General features: G+C 42.7%; 2 protein-coding genes across 3 annotated transcripts in view; one reads left to right on the forward strand and one right to left on the reverse strand.

Annotated features, from left to right (window-relative positions):
- Window positions 1-8960, forward strand: part of sema3b (sema domain, immunoglobulin domain (Ig), short basic domain, secreted, (semaphorin) 3B) — a 65275-nt gene extending 56315 nt beyond the window's left edge. Inside the window, exons 10-18 of the mRNA XM_086105815.1 lie at window positions 306-375; window positions 484-628; window positions 3009-3228; window positions 3373-3464; window positions 3550-3591; window positions 3663-3820; window positions 3962-4017; window positions 4231-4370; window positions 5736-8960. Of these exons, the coding sequence (XP_085961941.1) occupies window positions 306-375; window positions 484-628; window positions 3009-3228; window positions 3373-3464; window positions 3550-3591; window positions 3663-3820; window positions 3962-4017; window positions 4231-4370; window positions 5736-6239 (1427 nt within the window). The 3' untranslated portion in view covers window positions 6240-8960. The remainder of the gene's footprint in view (window positions 1-305; window positions 376-483; window positions 629-3008; window positions 3229-3372; window positions 3465-3549; window positions 3592-3662; window positions 3821-3961; window positions 4018-4230; window positions 4371-5735) is intronic.
- Window positions 8961-12854: 3894 nt separating this feature from the next.
- sema3g (semaphorin 3G) overlaps window positions 12855-17409 on the reverse strand; it is a 50113-nt gene continuing 45558 nt past the window's right edge. For both annotated transcript variants that reach the window (XM_086105838.1, XM_086105829.1), the window contains one exon: window positions 12855-16298. In XM_086105838.1, coding sequence (XP_085961964.1) covers window positions 15795-16298 — 504 coding nt within the window. In that variant the 3' untranslated portion in view covers window positions 12855-15794. The remainder of the gene's footprint in view (window positions 16299-17409) is intronic.

Raw genomic sequence — 17409 nt, forward strand, 5'->3', positions numbered from 1 at the left:
AGCCAGTTCTAGACCTAGTCTGAAAAGACGTTTAAAAACGTCTTTGGGAGTGAATGAGTTGAAAGGATATCTGATCCAAGGTGTTTCATTTCTAGCCTGGCAGGTGTGCCAGTGTCTGTTAATGGCAAATCCTCAGTTTGAGAACATATGGATCTGGTCTTGATGGGTAGATAGATGAATGTCTCGGGGCACAGCGCTTACTCAAATGTCTGCGGAAGTTAGCTAGACGCAGCCACAGGGCGTGTATCTTTCTTTTAACCCTTGACCCCGGAACCACCTTTGAATCCGTGCGCCTCCATCCTCAGGCGATGTATTCCTGCTGCAAACGAGGGACAGAAAGAATCCTCTGGTCTACACAGTCTTCTCCACTTCCAGGTCAGAATCCATTGATGGACGGATGGTATTTGAGCACGCACGCGCGCGCGTGTGTGTGTAGGCTTGCCTGTTGAGGGATCTAACGCACCTCTCCCTGTCCCCCAACAGCAGTGTATTTAAAGGCTCAGCTGTGTGTCTCTACTCCATGAATGACATCCGGAGGGCCTTCCTGGGGCCGTTTGCTCACAAAGAGGGGCCCAACTACCAGTGGGTGCCCTTTCAGGGAAAAGTGCCTTATCCCCGCCCAGGAATGGTATGTCAAAAACATGAAAAACCTCCTGATAGAACTGAGCACGTATTGCCTATAATTCGTTGCAACCTGATCAATCTCTTGAAATGACCTCTACAAGTATAAACAGTGAACAGAAGCGAAAATAAACCGCAAAGTGCCATGTTTGAGTTTGCTTGTGTAATCGTGGAGAGCAAGAGAGCTGAAATTGCTGTCCTACAAACAGCCAGTGAATTCATGTTGCAACATCACATCCGGTCAACGACAAAACAACAAGCGGCCAATAACACAAATAAAAATTAGAAGAAGCATATTCGTTTGAAGCGGCCCGGTAGTCCAGTGGTTAGCACGTCGGCTTCACAGTGCAGAGGTACCGGGTTCGATTCCAGCTCCGGCCTCCCTGTGTGGAGTTTGCATGTTCTCCCCGGGCCTGCGTGGGTTTTCTCCGGGTGCTCCGGTTTCCTCCCACATTCCAAAAACATGCATGGCAGGCTGATTGGACGCTCTAAATTCTCCCTAGGTGTGAGTGTGGGCGTGGATGGTTGTTCGTCTCTGTGTGCCCTGCGATTGGCTGGCAACTGATTCAGGGTGTCCCCCGCCTACTGCCCGGAGACGGCTGGGATAGGCTCCAGCACCCCCCGCGACCCTAGTGAGGATCAAGCGGTTCGGAAAATGGATGGATGGATGGATATTCGTTTGAATCAAAGTGAGTATAAAGCCATCGTCGCTAGCTAACATGTACTGCCTCCACTGCCAACATGGCAGCAAACAGGGAGGAGCTAGTTTCAAAAAGCGCGATCATCGTCGACGACTAGTTCAGCAATTTTTCTCAACCGTTCTTGCGAATCTTTCAAAAGAGTAAAGAAAAAGACATCGGAAAAGGAGGGATTTATCCACATGTTCGTCGTATTTTTGCTTAGGTTACCTTGGTTCACCTTTTCAACTTCACATGAGAAAAGCGCGCAAGAGCTAGAAATGCTCTTTGCGTACGGACTGCCGAGAAATTTCACATTTATGTGATTTGTCACAAGAATATAATTTCATTTATCTGGCCCAAGAATTAGGTAGGGAGGAGTAATGGTGAGTAAACTGCGAGAGGGCCTTTCTGAAGCCAGAAATGATTACGTAATAAAGTCGTGTTTCTCTCGAGGAATCCGTACAAGCTTGCAATGTTGTCCACGCAAGCACACATGCATGAAATTGTTCGTAGGGCGATCATCGTAATCCCAAACCACCGTGCATTTCATGTGTGTTGCCCGATTGAGGACGGGTCTGACAACCCCCACCCCATTTTTAAATTGATACACGGGTCAGCAAGAAGGGGCAGCAGAGCATCACCTGGTGGTGTAAAATAGAATACACACCAAGTACTGTACTCTCATTGCAACACCCGAATGTCGATGCAACAAAATGTGGTTTGTAGCTCCGTATTAATAGCACCAACTAATAACCGGGGGATGCTGGTTCACTGTTCCTTCTACCGTTGCCATCATGTCCCTGGCACATCAATATGAAATAAACACTCATTTTCGGATCAAATAAGTGTCGAGAATTTGCAGTTTCCCACACAGCGGTTCAAGTTACATAAAATACCTCAAACCTCAGTAACCAAGGCCCTACAACAGGAGATGTAAATCCAGAAACACGTTGCAGCGCTACTTTAGTCGACATCATTTGATTCCATAGTGGTTACAGTGCTTTTGTGTTGCAAGGCATGCAGTGTCAGCAGGTTTTGTTCTGCAGCCTCTCAGCTTTCTTCCGCGCATGAACAACCTCCATTGTGTGGCCTCTTGATTGTCGTGGTATTAGACTTACAGTAATAACCTCTCATCTCATAATGAATCCACCATGTTAGACAATTGACTCTATTGTTTGCAGCTGGAGTCCCTGATAGTGTAGCCGCAGCGTGTTACAAATAGCCTGTCATTGATTTCCCACTCAGTGATTGTGTGAATATGAGTGTGAATGGTCTTTTGTCTCTGGATTGAATGCGCCTTAAAATTGACTGCTGATTATGCCAGGACAGATGTAGTTCACCTTTTTAAGGACCGGTAGCGATCGGCTTCAGCTCACATATGACCCTGAATGGGATGAGCAAGAACTGGATAGATGTTTTTTGGATAGATGGACCAATCGATCGAAAGCCCCTTTCACACCACCGCCACCACCATTTTCCCTGGGTCACTGCTCTTTCAAAATGGAACTGACACAGAATAGGGGACGATGATGATGATGAGTCAACAAATTTCCTGCTCTGGAGATCATAGCACACCTGAAAAAATATATATATTAAAAAATAAATAAATAAAAAAAATATATGTATATATTAAAAAGAAATATAAATATAAATACATATACTGTATATATATTATATATATATTTATTTTGTTTTTACTTCCAATAGTGTCCCAGCAAGACCTTTGGCAGTTTTGAGTCTACCAAGGGTTTCCCAGACGATGTGATTCAGTTTGCACGTCACCACCCTCTGATGTACAACCCGGTGTACGCCATGACCAGACGGCCAGTCTTCGTCAGAACCAATGTGGACTACAGCTTCACCCAGATCACTGTAGACAGGGTCAACGCTGCTGACGGACAATATGATGTCATGTTTATTGGCACAGGTAAAATCGTTGAGCTCAGAAAAAAAGGTGTAAATCTGCTAACATTTGAGTTGCGTGGTAACTCAAAAATTGAAAAAAAAAATACACACAAACACCTGTGAAAGAACAATGAGCCACGTCAGTTAGAATGTATATATTTTTTAGACAAAGGGACGGTACTCAAGGTCATCAATGTGCCCAAGGAGAGTTGGAACAACATGGAAGAACTTCTGTTGGAAGAGCTGGAGGTCTTCAAAGTAAGAAAAGACAATGATAAATAAACTGTCGCGTATCCTTGAGCATTCCATATTTCCTCATTTTTCAATTTCCTCTGCTCCTCAGGATGCCTCGTCAATCATCGACATGCAGATCTCCTCCAAACGGGTAAGTCCAATTAGGTCTTTGCATCAAAACATATGTCGTCTCTAACGTGTCTCTGTGCTCGGTCGCCACAGCAACAACTGTACGTGGGCTCCAACACAGGCATCGCCCAGGTGCCCCTCCATCGATGCAGCGTGTACGGGAAAGCCTGCGCTGAGTGCTGCCTGGCCCGAGACCCTTACTGCGCCTGGGATGGGACATCCTGCACTCGCTACCTTCCCAACACTAAAAGGTCTTTTTTTTTTTTTTTTATTTGACAAAAAAAAAATGTAGTGAGGTCATTATCAATAACCAATTGATTCCTAATCGAGTCAATATGCATGTAAGAATGTAATGTTTTTAATTATTGAATCAAGTGATTTTCTTTTTACAGGCGTTTCCGTCGCCAGGATGTGAGGAATGGTGATCCCAACACTCTTTGCTCAGGAGGTAAACGTGTCCAGTAACTTGTAATAATAACGATGCAATGATTTGTAGTCATCCAAGACCGATGCACTTTGGCACAGATCTGTTTCAAGGTGGTCACATGACCTTCCTGCATTCTTCTCTCCTTTTCAGCCCTTGACTATAATTTTTTTTTCCGGTTGACATCATGGGTTGTTAAGTACAGTATTGTCTTTGTCCTTTTGCTGCGCTCCACAGACCACCACAAGCACCACGTGGCCGAGAAGAAGCTATTTGGTGTCGAAGGAAGCAGCACCTTCTTGGAATGCATCCCCAAGTCCCTTCAGGCCCGAGTCACTTGGACCTTTCAGAAACAACGAGACAAGCCACGAGAAGAGGTAAGAATGTCCAATTGGATCAAGCGAGAGTGGCTGCCTTTACAGCAGCTCCTATACTGTACTTTTTGTTCTTCTACTTTCTTCCTTTCATAACTTTGCTGCTGGAAATTGAGAATTTCTCCATTGTGAGATGATTTTTTTGTTTTGTTGTTCTTCTTATTATTAAACATACACCATATTAATGAGAATTGTGTCGGGGTACTTGGATTCACTTTAAGGATGTTTGAGCACCCTCAAAAAAGGGCTGAACACGTCTTTGTTGGTTAATTTAAGAGTCAAACTTTGCCCAGAAGTGTGAATGTGACTGGCAATGTCTCTGTGCTCTGCGATTGGGTGGTGACTTGACCAGGGTGTACCCCGCCCGATGCCCATAGTAATAATAATAATAATACATTTTATTTATAAGCGCCTTTCAAGACACCCAAGGACACTTTACAATAACAAAAAACACAAAACAATACGGTGAATTGGAATGGAATTCAGGTCACCCGTGAGCACAGGATAATCAATAGAAAATTGACGAATGGATGAAGGCATTTACTCGCTTTGCGGTCTGTAGTACTGAATACATGGAAAGTGATGTGTAGAGTAATCGTTGCTGCTCTGACTGTCTGTAAAAGGTGCTAAGTTGACTAGCCAATCATTGCATGGGCACAGACTGAAAAGCGTACGCACGTGCTGATTTTTAATATCATAATTTCAAAAGCTGAGCGATACCACAGAAGACGAGGAGAAAATTGACAATCGTGTGCTCAGTTGCTTAGTGATACAACACAGGACAAGCATAAAAATATGTCCACCCACCAGCTACCAACTGGGGTAACTGGTGGATTAGCTGGTCAATACGTTGCGGTTGCAAAGTGGTCTCCGTGACGTTTTTATCGTGGTGAATGGCTTGGGAGACACCGTTTTATAACACACAACCAGTCACTTCTCAGTGTTGAGCACACACATGAGTTTCTGATCGTGGGCAAGGTGAACAATTACGATTGTCGACCCCAACCGCTTTCCAAGGAGATTGGGGGCAAACATTCCTCATATACTGTACCACACCCCAAACCACCGGATAATTGCTCATGATGATTATTATTATTATTTTTAGACAACAAACAGTTGGGCCTCTGCTGAATGTGCCAGGACGAGAGGAAAACTCCTCAAATTCGTCCTGACTATAAGCAACGAGTCACTCCACAGTAGAAGTCCCAAACAAAAGATTCTGACCGCATTTTTTGTCTGTACCGCAAATTATACATATCCAAGGAATTGTGCATTTCTGACGATCTTCCTAAAGCAACTCAGACAAATTCAAAATGATGGCTAAAGTGAAGAGAATTCACGAGATCTTGTCCCTCATCCCATTTCTAGGTGCGTCTGGACGATCGGATCCTGCAGACAGACCGAGGGCTCCTGATACGCCGTGTACTGAGGAGGGACACGGGTGTTTATCAGTGTCACGCCATGGAGCACGGCTTCACCCAAACCCTGCTGGGCATCACTTTAGACGTCATCCAGTCCACGTCGTCTCACATGCCTTCCGAGGCCCCTTCCCGAGCGGAGCCTCGCAGCGGTGGAGGGCCTCTGGTGGCCAACCCAAAGCTTTGGTATCGGGACTTTATGCAGCTGGTGGACCATCCAAACCTGAACACGGTGGACCAGATTTGCGAACAAGTTTGGGCCCGCCGGAATCCCGCCGGTGACCGAATGGAGAAGAAGCTTCCCACCGCCGGCAGAGACTCAATTTCTCCTGGTCCCTCCGTCCGGCCCGCTAATAAGAAGTGGAAGCATCTCCAGGAGCTGAGGAAGGGGAGGAACCGTCGGACCCATGAAGGAAAACAGAACCCTCGGGCGCCACGGAGCGCGGGGGAGTAACAGCAACGAGAAGAACGAGTGGGCTCGGCAGAACTGATTCAAGTAGATTTTTAGAAAGGGACTCGGACAACTTTTGGAGGAGGTTTAAACATACAAACACACACATGCACACAAATGCGCACACATACACAGCCCCAAAGCTCCTCCTCCAACGTGTATATTTATCTGTGGAGTTCCTTGCATGTGTTGAGTTATGTCCCACATTCCTCCTGCACGATCCCATCGCAATGTGCCATTCTTGTCGTCGAGTCTACAAGCAGGTACAGAAACCACACCCATTTGATAGCTACTGTATGAATCCACGTACACTCGTTTTTCAGTACCGGAGAGTGGGCCACATCTTTGGTCGAGTACCTTGCGACCAACTCCATGTTATTGACAGTATCTAGACGATAGTGTGAACTCTGTGCCGTGAAAGGATCCCGGAAAACTTCGAGATGAACTCACACCTTTCTTCACCCCTTAAAGACTTACGGTGTAGAGTATAAAGTGGACATGACGGCGGTTCGGAGACACAACTGGAATATACTTCTACGACTGGAAAGGCACGCGTGCATGCAGAAAGATGGACTACTTCATGTGATGTTTTTACGAGACTCAGCATTTCCTTTTGTTTCGTCACTCAAGTCGTCATTCCATCGGGGTGGAGACAGCAGCAGGGGGGCAGACTGTGGGTTTGTGGGGCACACAGAGGCACATGGCGGCCAAGTGAAACACACCATTCACGTGTGGCGAGTTGATGATGTGTTGCCAGTTACCAGATGAAACCACTGCAGAGTGAGGAGAAAGGCGCGGAAAACTACTGGCTTTTGAATAATGTTAGCAGAAAATTTGGTGTTTATACTACATATAAAAGAGTGGATCTATGAAGGAGTATATGGGCCACACTCGGTGAAAAAAACAACATAGAGCTAGCGGTTAGCAACTCTGGGGTGTACCGTATTTTCCACACAAAAAGGCGCACTGGATTATAAGGCGTACCTCGAATGAATGGCCTATTTTGTCATTTTTTTCATACATTGAGCATTATAAGACGCAATCTACAATGCCTCCACTAGATGAAGCTACGCTCAAGAAAACACCAACAGGATGATCAGATGTCAGGAAAACTTATTTAATAAAGCAGCGACACGGTTCACTTAACCAACAGCAATTTTAACATTGACTCGTTAACGTTGAACTCACCTGCCGCTGCTCTATTTCCGTGTTCAAATGCGTAACCGATCGCTTTAAGTTTGAACTCTGCGTTGTCAGCAAATCTCGAGCAAGGAGCCATTTTGGGGTCAAAATATTACCGTAATGACCATACACAAAGCGCATCGGATTTTAAGGCGCGCTGTGAGCTTTTAAGAAAATGGAAGGCTTTTAGGTACGCCTATTAGTGCGGAAAATATGGTACACTGCCTCGCACCCATCGTCAACTAGAATATCAATCAATTTTCTGTACAGCAGCTTGTCCTGTTCAGGTTCATGGGTAGCTGGATCCAGCTGATTTTAGGTGGGAAGCAGACCACACGGCGACTTGGTTGCTAGTTAATCTCCAAGGCACACCATGAGACAGACAGACAACCATTGACACTCACGGCTCCATTTGCATGACCAGTGCTGTGCCACGTGGTGCAAATCAGTGCAGAAACATGTTCAACGAGGTAATTTTGCAGATGCGCGCAATCTTGTGTGTTTTTCTCAAAAAGATGGTTTGCACCATAATGGGCATGAACACAGCCGAATCTGTCTGCCTGTGACCCGAGCAAATTCGTCAAAATAGCATGAGGCCACACGGTCCGAGCAGGCGAAACGGACTTTCTGCCAAGTGGCAACTGAATACACGCTATGCTATGAGGGAAAAGTCGTGATGTCACTGGAACAACAACAAAGTTGTAATATGAGAAAAATGATGTGATGTCATAACACTAAAGTCATAATACAATGAGAATAAAGAGAAAATAAATTCTAATAGTTATACAGTACTTTGTACCGAAGTAACTTGACAAGATCTTCAACAGTCCTCATGATAAAGCTGCTATGCTCGTACTAACATTTTACTCCATTAGTGTTTGTCCCTTTTCATGTGGCCCTTCTACTCCTTCCTAAGCAAAAGATGATATGCTACCTGGACAAAAATATTGGGACACATGGCTGTTACATCTAGGAGGTGAAAATGAAGCAAATGTGTAGTTGTTGTTTTTTTTTTAAATTTTTTTGCAGCGATCAAAGCTTCCACTCCTGCTGGTGAAGTCCAAGGTCACTCACATTGGACCCGGGACAAAGATGAGGCTGTTCCTCCACACCAAACTCATCCATGCATGACATTTCTTTGCATACCAGCGCACACGTCATGCTAGAATAGAAAAAGGTCTTTCCCACTAAGATGGAAACATCCAATTGTCCAAAATGGGAACAATTATAATTAATATTCAGGGGAATTAGTGGTTGTGTCTAAATAGTGTATGACTTAGAGTAACAACATTGCAAACCTCACTCTAATCTGATCTTAATTAAGTGTGTTTTATTTCTTCAATGGAAAATGAAACCCAAAATGACAACTCATGGTTGTGGGCACACTACCTACATTAACCTTGTTATTATTATTATTATTATTATTATATTTATGAGTGTGACTATAATTTTATTTTTATTCCAAGCGGTACTTCATGGCCTCTCTCTTTTTCAGATGTCGTTGCATATGTTGATTGTGATGAATAAAATTGCAAATCTTGAGTGTTTCTCCCTTCGCTTTGGCAAATATTTAGATCTACTGGGCAAATCTCACCTCTTTTACTTTTTTTTCCCTAACCTCCTCGGTTGAATGTCACTTTCACTCACCCGAGGAAGGAGGAAGTCTATGAGATGTTGTCCCACACTGCCCTCTAGTGGTCGGTACGTGCTGACTCAGACAAAGTCTAGTGCAGAGGGTCACTAGACGTTTTGAGACTGAGAGCAACATCTAGGGTACACACATCTGAAATAACAAACAGGTATTCCAATAGTTATCAGTAATTGATTTAACAATGTAGAAATTAACCTAATATTGATAATTAAGATAATATCGACAGGCAACACTATTTATGTAAATTTCTGCAAGTGCATATTTACATTTTCAAATGAGAACTTAAATAACATTCCGAAGTAATCACAAGGTCCCGTCACGGGTGAGCTATTTTTAGAACAGGCCCGCGCGTTAATCATGGGGCCCTTGGGGGGTACCTGGTTGTTGAACCCTCGTCAAGTATGTCACACACTTGAAACCAAATACTAAGCTATAGTGGCCTTGCTATCAATTCAAAAGGCTCATGTCATTACAAATAAAAAATGGTTGTCATCATTGTTATTATTATTTTATTATTAGTATTTTTTTATTCAACATGAGACATGCACCTGTTTACCACCTGGTTACCTCTGGTTTGATGAAGGATACACATATACCTGTGGACAATTGAGTTTGTGGAATGTGGCTGGAGAAACCCGATGAAAATCCCACGTGGAAAAACATGTAAGATCCAGACACAAAAATTCGACCCCAAGAACTCAAAAGCAGCACTCTAAATGTAATTGATATTGTAGCGATTGTGAAGCCACGCACTTCCCGGCATGCATGTAAATAGTTGTTTTAGTTTTATTAAGTTAAAGGTTGCTTTTTATTTGCTTTGTCATAGGATAGGCAGCTCAGATAATGGATGGATTTTATATGTGATGCCCTTGAGATGGAAGATCAAGAAACTCAAGGGTTCAAAGGAACATTGCAAGCTGAAAAGGTAGGAGTGCCATATAAGATAGAAGGTTGGGTTTAAGCAGGCAGTCAGTGTGTTGGGTGACTGGGCGTGAACTGTGGCCGATAGCAGCTCCTGAATTAATGTGCATCCTGTTACCGCTTGTGGGAATAAAGCAACTCAAGAGCATCAGCAACGGTCGTCCTTTAAACAAAAAACGAGGGCATTGGGTTATTACACGGTAATAAGACAAACTATATTTGGCGGCAAGTGCAAGGTTGTAATCCAGCGTTAACCTCCACCATGGTTCAAAACAGCACTTGTTCTTCCCATACCTCATGGAGGAGCAGTTAACACCGCCACATGAAAACCACGCTGCAGACATCAAACATCTGCATGCGCTTGTATTTGTTGGAGTGTTGCAAATAACAAGCCTCCACACGATCGGCTGGGACGTCTGATGACAGGCCGAATGCAATAACACCAGTATACCATCTGCTTTTGTATGAGGCAAAGCGCCACTGTGGAATCACGCTGCTTTGTTTCGACACATGTTCTTCACCACAACAACCATAATGATCTCGGGCAGAGTGGCATTACATCACTAATGAGTGAGGGCTTGACGTCTTTCATTTTAGATGTTTAGTGAGATGGATTTATTATTTTTTTTCTGAAACGTCTTAGCTATAAATTACAGTGCATGGTAAAGTCAGCTTTTATTGGACAAACTTAGAAACTAAAAAAGGAAAATATCTCAAAAACTTAATGTGCCAGGAAAAAAAGTAGAGATATGTTTTAAATCAGCGTCAAAATACTTGTAGGGACACAATAATGCCATCTCTGATTAAAATTTTGCTGTTGACCAGTGTAAATGTAGGGAAATTTGCATATGCATGAGAAATGTTTCTGATAAGGAAATGAAAATCTCACTGATCATCATCTTCTACGGTTAATTGTTGAAATTATGTGTTATTAAATTTTCGAATCATGGTTCTTGCAGACCTAAGTGACAGATTTGGACAAACTGGTTTTATGCCATTGTAACTGCATGAGCATTGTTTCAAAATGTCACGATGCGAGGTGGTGGTGGACCCCAAAAAGCAGGCAGGAGGGAGGAGCAGGGTGAACTTGATGAGTTGTATTGATACACAGCGAAAACTAAATCTAAAACAAAGTCCTAAGAACAAAAAGAATCCAAAGTATCAAACAAAACCACAACTGAAGCTAGAAAACTTTCAATAACAGAAACATGACCAAAAACATGACCTAAACATGACAAACATACATGACAGCAACAAAGAAACAAACAATGATGCGACAACGAGTGGTCGGGCGGGAGTCCTTTTATACAACTAATTACATAACGACCAACAGGTGTGCAGCTGCAGGGGGAGCCCTACAGTGCCACCTGTTGGTCCCAAACCGAAACATGACACAAAATGTGGAAAGAAATGTGTTTGGCTTCTGTCGACGTCGAACCCTCAACGTGAAGAAGAAAAAGAACATTCATAAAAGTGGAAATGAGATTACTCTCTGCATTTTGTGCAACACCATGGAAATGGAGACATACAGTCCTGCTCAAAGTGGGTCGTGTGCTAGTAGAATATTTTTGCGTGCACGCATATCGTTGGCTGGCCTTGCAGGCTATCTCATGAATAATGCTGTGTAACAAATACAATTGGGATGTCATAAAAGCTGTGGCACTCAAAGAACTGTGTTCTCATTTGTGTGGAGTTGAACACATTACATTAAAAATCAACTCTCAGTTGCTTCCCTTTCCCACGAGGTGTCCATGTTTATTTTCCTTTATCAATCTATTTGGGTTAGAGTAACCCGAGCCAAACCCAAACCCTCACCCTCACAAGGACAAGAAAGCGGGTGCTGTCTTTCACTGCTGGAGTCCATGTTCAGTGCTCATAGCATCAATGGAGACATGACTGCAACAATTGCCTACTATAGGTACATCACCTATAGTTGAATAGCTTGGTACCTGTTATGACCTCCCAAGAAACGATTTATAATTCACACAGTGGTTTGAACTGAGAACTAAATACGCTTCCTGGTTATGATACGACATATATTATTCCATCATGTGTAGCCTGTAACAATGATCCATTTGACCTCGAGAAAAATAGGCGCTGATAAATAGGAGCCTTTTGCTGAAGTAAAATGTTTCTGAAACATCGCCCCTTTTGGTCAGCTCTCCCCCATTTGTTGATTAATCATCATTAGTCATTGGGGAGCGTGTAAATCTGTGACCCGCTCCCTGAGGATTGGCTTGGCATTCCTGGATCTTACATGTTCAAACATAAAACTCTGCATTGCTTAATTGATTTCCTCCCTTAGCTCTGTGTGTGTAGCGATTGAAACCAAAACACAGTGGAATACAGCCTAACATGGGCAGTCTAGGCAGGAAACCCTTATCTGAAGATATACAGTATGTTGAAACGGTCTAGTCCAGTTTGTGGTAATTCACTGTAAGGAACATAGCCTTGGGATATACAGCTTAATCATCCCATGAATGTGTCAAGAGTTGGACAAAAGCCCTTAGTTGTCCCTGAATCTTAATTCTTCATTTTATCAAGACACATGGATACTTTTACATTTCCAATTTGGTGGGAAAATAATTCCATTTTCGCTTCCAGCATCACTTCAGAGGCCCGGTACACAAAGAAAAGTCTGTAAAGGCATGCTTTGATGAATTCGGTCTGGATAAGTAGGTGGAGACAATTGTTTTGTTGTACAGATGCTACAGTGCAATACAATAAGTGCAGTGCTTTCTTGAAATGGGACTGCAATTTGCGACACTCAATTTTGGTCATCTGCCAAAACAACATTTCATTTTGTGATTAATGATATACAGTACAGTATATGTGTTTGAATAACTTGTTCCAGAGTCCAAAAGTTACCATCATAAAAATCTTTATTTACTGTAAAGGCAATGCTTTTAAGTTTATCATTATCAACCATCATACAAGTGTAAAGCAGACGTTTATCATTCTGAGACAAACAATAAAAACATTCTTTTAACACACTCTTAACATTTAGCTGGGGTAATAAAATGTCTCAAATCTTTTTTTTTAAATTATTCTAATTATTTTCAAACATTAACTGTGACACAAATAGTAGTTAAACAGGCAGTTACTTAGCTAGCACCTAGCACAAGTTGCGAATCTATCTATAGGCAGTAGCTAATTAGCTAGCAGCTAGCACAAGAAGCTAATCTATCTATCTATCTATCTATGCCAAGGGGCCATTGTATTTTTTCAGTGTTCATGAAAAATTAATTGAACCAATCTCACAAATAACTGCACACAAAAAAATTCCACATTTAATGCTTTTAGATAGCTTAATGGTATATGGCATGCTGAGTGAAGCGGTAATTAAATAGGCCATCAAATACGACTAGAGGGCAAGACAACACAGTAAAAGCTCACTATAGTTGATTCACTAATATAAAATCATTGCTGTTTGCTTACGATGAAACAATAGAATGCTCACTTTGAAGAGTTAGCAAAGCATTATGAGAAAGTGGGCAAAAAGTGCAGTAAATTGGGTGCTTTCCTTTTTGTATTTAAAAAAAAGGGAAAATGGTCGATGGTCTCAACATTGTTTTACAATAATACTTAAAGGGTTACATCGTATATTGCATACACAAATACTGTACTCACAAAAATGCACGCTAGCAATTCTTACAGCGATATGCAATTAACAATGTTCATTCTTAAGCATGTGTTTTACATCTTATCTCAGACAGCTCATGCTTCTATATAAACAATTAGGGACAGAAAATTTGTAGTTGTTGCCTTCTATTACGTAAACAGGACCATTAGCTTCAGCAATCAGATTTTCAATTACCACATGCCCACGGATCTCAATTTTTTTAGATCTTGCATTTCTTTTTCATTAAGTACAGGTGGGTTGTGAATGCAATGGCTTGTTTGCTTTTTGTTTTCTGTTTTGTGAACTGATGTGATTGAGTATTTTCTCCCGATACCATTTCGACTTTTTCCAGGGTTCTGATTGGCTAAAAGCCTTACCATCCTCCAGCATCACCTGTGGCACTTGAGAGCCTACAAATGCATTTTTATGGACAGTCAATTTTTTCAAATGATGTCGATATATACAGGTATTTTTGAAAATCTGCTCAGTTAAAAAAAAAAAAAAAAAAAAGACCACTATTTAGTTCTTATAAAAACAACAAAAGCTTCAAAAGCACCGCTGGACGAATACAAATCAAAGGACGGAGAAAACATACAAGTTATCTCAACAAATAAACCACCAGAAGTTGTAAATTGCCTTGTTGTATAGATGCATTTGGGACAATTTAACAACTGGCACCCATTTGTGACACATTTTAAGGTAAAATAATTTTGGCAATTTGGCTCATTTCAGAACATCACATTTTATCTTTCACCGTCCTGTCAAGCAGCCCCCTTCCCCCCCTAAAGGAGCAATATTTGCAGAGAAAACACCTTAATTGGAGTCTAATAGTCAGCATCACCGTATCCCAGACAAGGAAAACAAACACTGCAAGTGTCAAACGTGCTTTAGTGTGCTGGGACCACGGTGAAAACAGACTGCGCCTTAAAATGAAGAATTGTGTGAATGACCGAAATTTTAAATAAAGCAATGCTTCTATTATTATTTTACAATGTCTGATTGAAGTCTTTAATTTATAGAATAAAATCTTCCAGTTCCTAAGCCGTGAGAGAGCTTCCAGATTTGAGCATGTATCTATAAATACACATACACGCGCGCGTAAGCAGTAACTATCACAATGAAAGCATGTTAGGGTGCGACAGTTGACATTTCTGTCAATGTCATGTCTACTTGTCCATGAAAGAAACAATACATATGAATATTTCTATTAAACAAAGACAATTCTGGCAACCGTTTCAACACATTACACCGATGGATCAATTAATGAATTATTATGACAATCTCCAATGTTGACGACAAAGAATTAAGATCATTCCACAAGTGACATTTTAAAAGTTAGTTTAATCCATGGATATAAAAATCAGTCATGGAAAGTAAGACAACGAAGAGCATTTTTTTTCCATTAGTAGTTGCTTGGCTTTGCATTGTCCTGTCATCTGTCATCCTGTCACCTTGCGTACCATATTGAACCAAATAAAATGAAGTGAATCTCTTTCAGCATGAGTGAAGGATTAATGAAGAAGGATTTCCATTTCTGGCTCCATCTCTGGAAAGTTCAGTGCTCAGTAGTGAAAACAAAGCAATGTGTTCATAATCTGTTGAACCATCAACATGTCGTTTCTGTGTTACTTTCAGTACTAGCTGGTTGAGCTAACGATGTCAGTGTTTTGGGTTAACATAAAGTGGAGACGGTGCTGATCTTAAACAGAACTGGACCGGCAAGTGAAATAACAAAACAAGGGCGTGGCCCATAAATACATAGTGAAGAAATCCAATGCTATATGTTGACATAGGCGATCTGTATATTGTCCACTTAAGACTCATGGATAGAATGTGCACTGTTGAAACTTACCCGGAGGTATGTACGGTAAATATGAAAAAAAAAGTGCGGGTTGGGAGTGGGTGGGGGGGGGGGGGGGGTGTCCGCTTAACATCTGATACGTGCTAAATTTACAGACACCATGAAAGAGTATTTGAAACATTGTCTCCACATTTCCATCGTGTTCAGGCCCGGTCTTTCCTCCAGACCACGACATCCGTTTGGGGAGTGATAACCAGAACCAAGCATCTACACTCTACCGTCTATGTTCTCATAAATCCGATTCCAGCTATCCTGGTCCGACTGTCCCAAAACTGTCTTCCTTTTCTCTTTTACAGTTCCCCTCCTAAAGTTTTCTTCCCATCACTCCTGCCATGCGCTAAGGTCCCGCGGTGTCCGGTTCCGCTCACTGGAACTCTTGCTGCGGGCCTTCCTGGCGCTCTCCTGAGCCTGCCGATACTTCTCCACCATGCTCTTGTGCTTCCTCCTCAGCTTCTCGTTACACCACATCCTCTCGCAGTACTCCTCCACATGGGGCAGATTGGACGGACCGATCGTCTGCATGATATCCTTGAACCACATACGCGACTGGCCGATCGGACTCAACCTGTTGTATGTGCTACATGGCATCCAGTTCCTGTAGCTTCCGGTCGATCTGTCTTTAAGTAGGTCAGAAAGGCCAGTGTTGTCCCGTGCCGTCAACTCATCCAAGGTGTCGCCCTGGAGGACTTCAAGGCTAAGTCGGGCGAGTGTCTGGGTGAAGCCGTGCTCTCTGGAACGGCAGATGTAGATGCCGGCATCTTGGTTGAGGAGGCGACGGAAGAGCAGGCCCTGCTCTGTAGATATGACCCGATCGTCCATCTTGACCTGAGTATGGCAGAGAGATCGATTTTGCTATTGTCAGTTAGGATGTATTCTTGCACTGTTCTGGGCCGTGCATTTCTGTCTCCTCATCGACAATCCTTGGCTAGTCTTCACACACAACCACACAGCAATTTTCTGACGATAGCAATGGATAGAGGAGTAAAGAGAGTCAAACCACAATGTGCAGTCAAATTTCAACGCGTGCCAGACCAAGATAATGATCGTTCTCCGTTTGAATATACCATTGAATCTGTCAGTGTTTATATTCCCCCTTATTTTATTCTCACATCCTCCATACCTCAACACCAAGTCATTCTTGCGGTTCTATTCATTCATACCTCATCCTTCTTTGCAGTGCCCCCGCAATCCCCCGCCCCCTCGCTTATGTTCGACACTTTTGCTCCAATGACTGTCGTGCGGTGCCAACACAAATATAGCAGACTTGTCAGCAGCCCGGTGTTTATTTGCATGGAAACTTAGAGAGGTGCTAATGCCTCATATGGCTGACCGAGGTGCTCAGTTTTGACTGATCACTGTGGGCGTGGCCATATCATGTTCTAAGGCAGTGCTTCATGTGCCGCCACCATCGCAGTGAATTTAACTCTTCTTGGCATGTGGTCAATTGTCTCAAACAAGACATTGTTTATCAAAAGAGAATTGTGCTTTCAAATATAATTGCTCAATTTCACCCATATGTCAAAACACTGCTGAATGAGTCAAGCGCGTGGCAAGGTTGCACACCCATCTCAGATTTTAAAGCAACCGCTTGCCAGACATTACACAGCAGTGCAAATCTTTGCACCCCCTTGGGCCTCTTCTTTCCCGCCATCATATGATATTAACTAGAATGGCACTGAGTCAAGGGCCGACATCTACCTCCCCGCCAAAGTCGGTTAAAATGCTGTATCTTGGTTCCGCAATTTCTAACAGTCGGCCAGTTTATCCAGTTAGAGGCCTGGTGAAATCCATTCCATGAAGAAACTCAAAACTAATGCCAAATTCAGGAGTTCGGAATTGTTTGTGGTTTACATCAAGGACGATGACGAGAACCAAATACGGTTCAGTTTATCCATACCCGGATGGCCAAACTGTGAACAGCACCCTATAACACCCC

The sequence above is a fragment of the Hippocampus guttulatus genome, chromosome 1 (genome assembly GCF_054856545.1).
Source record: "Hippocampus guttulatus isolate MCC_2025c chromosome 1, RoL_Hgut_1.0, whole genome shotgun sequence".
NCBI lineage: Eukaryota > Metazoa > Chordata > Actinopteri > Syngnathiformes > Syngnathidae > Hippocampus > Hippocampus guttulatus.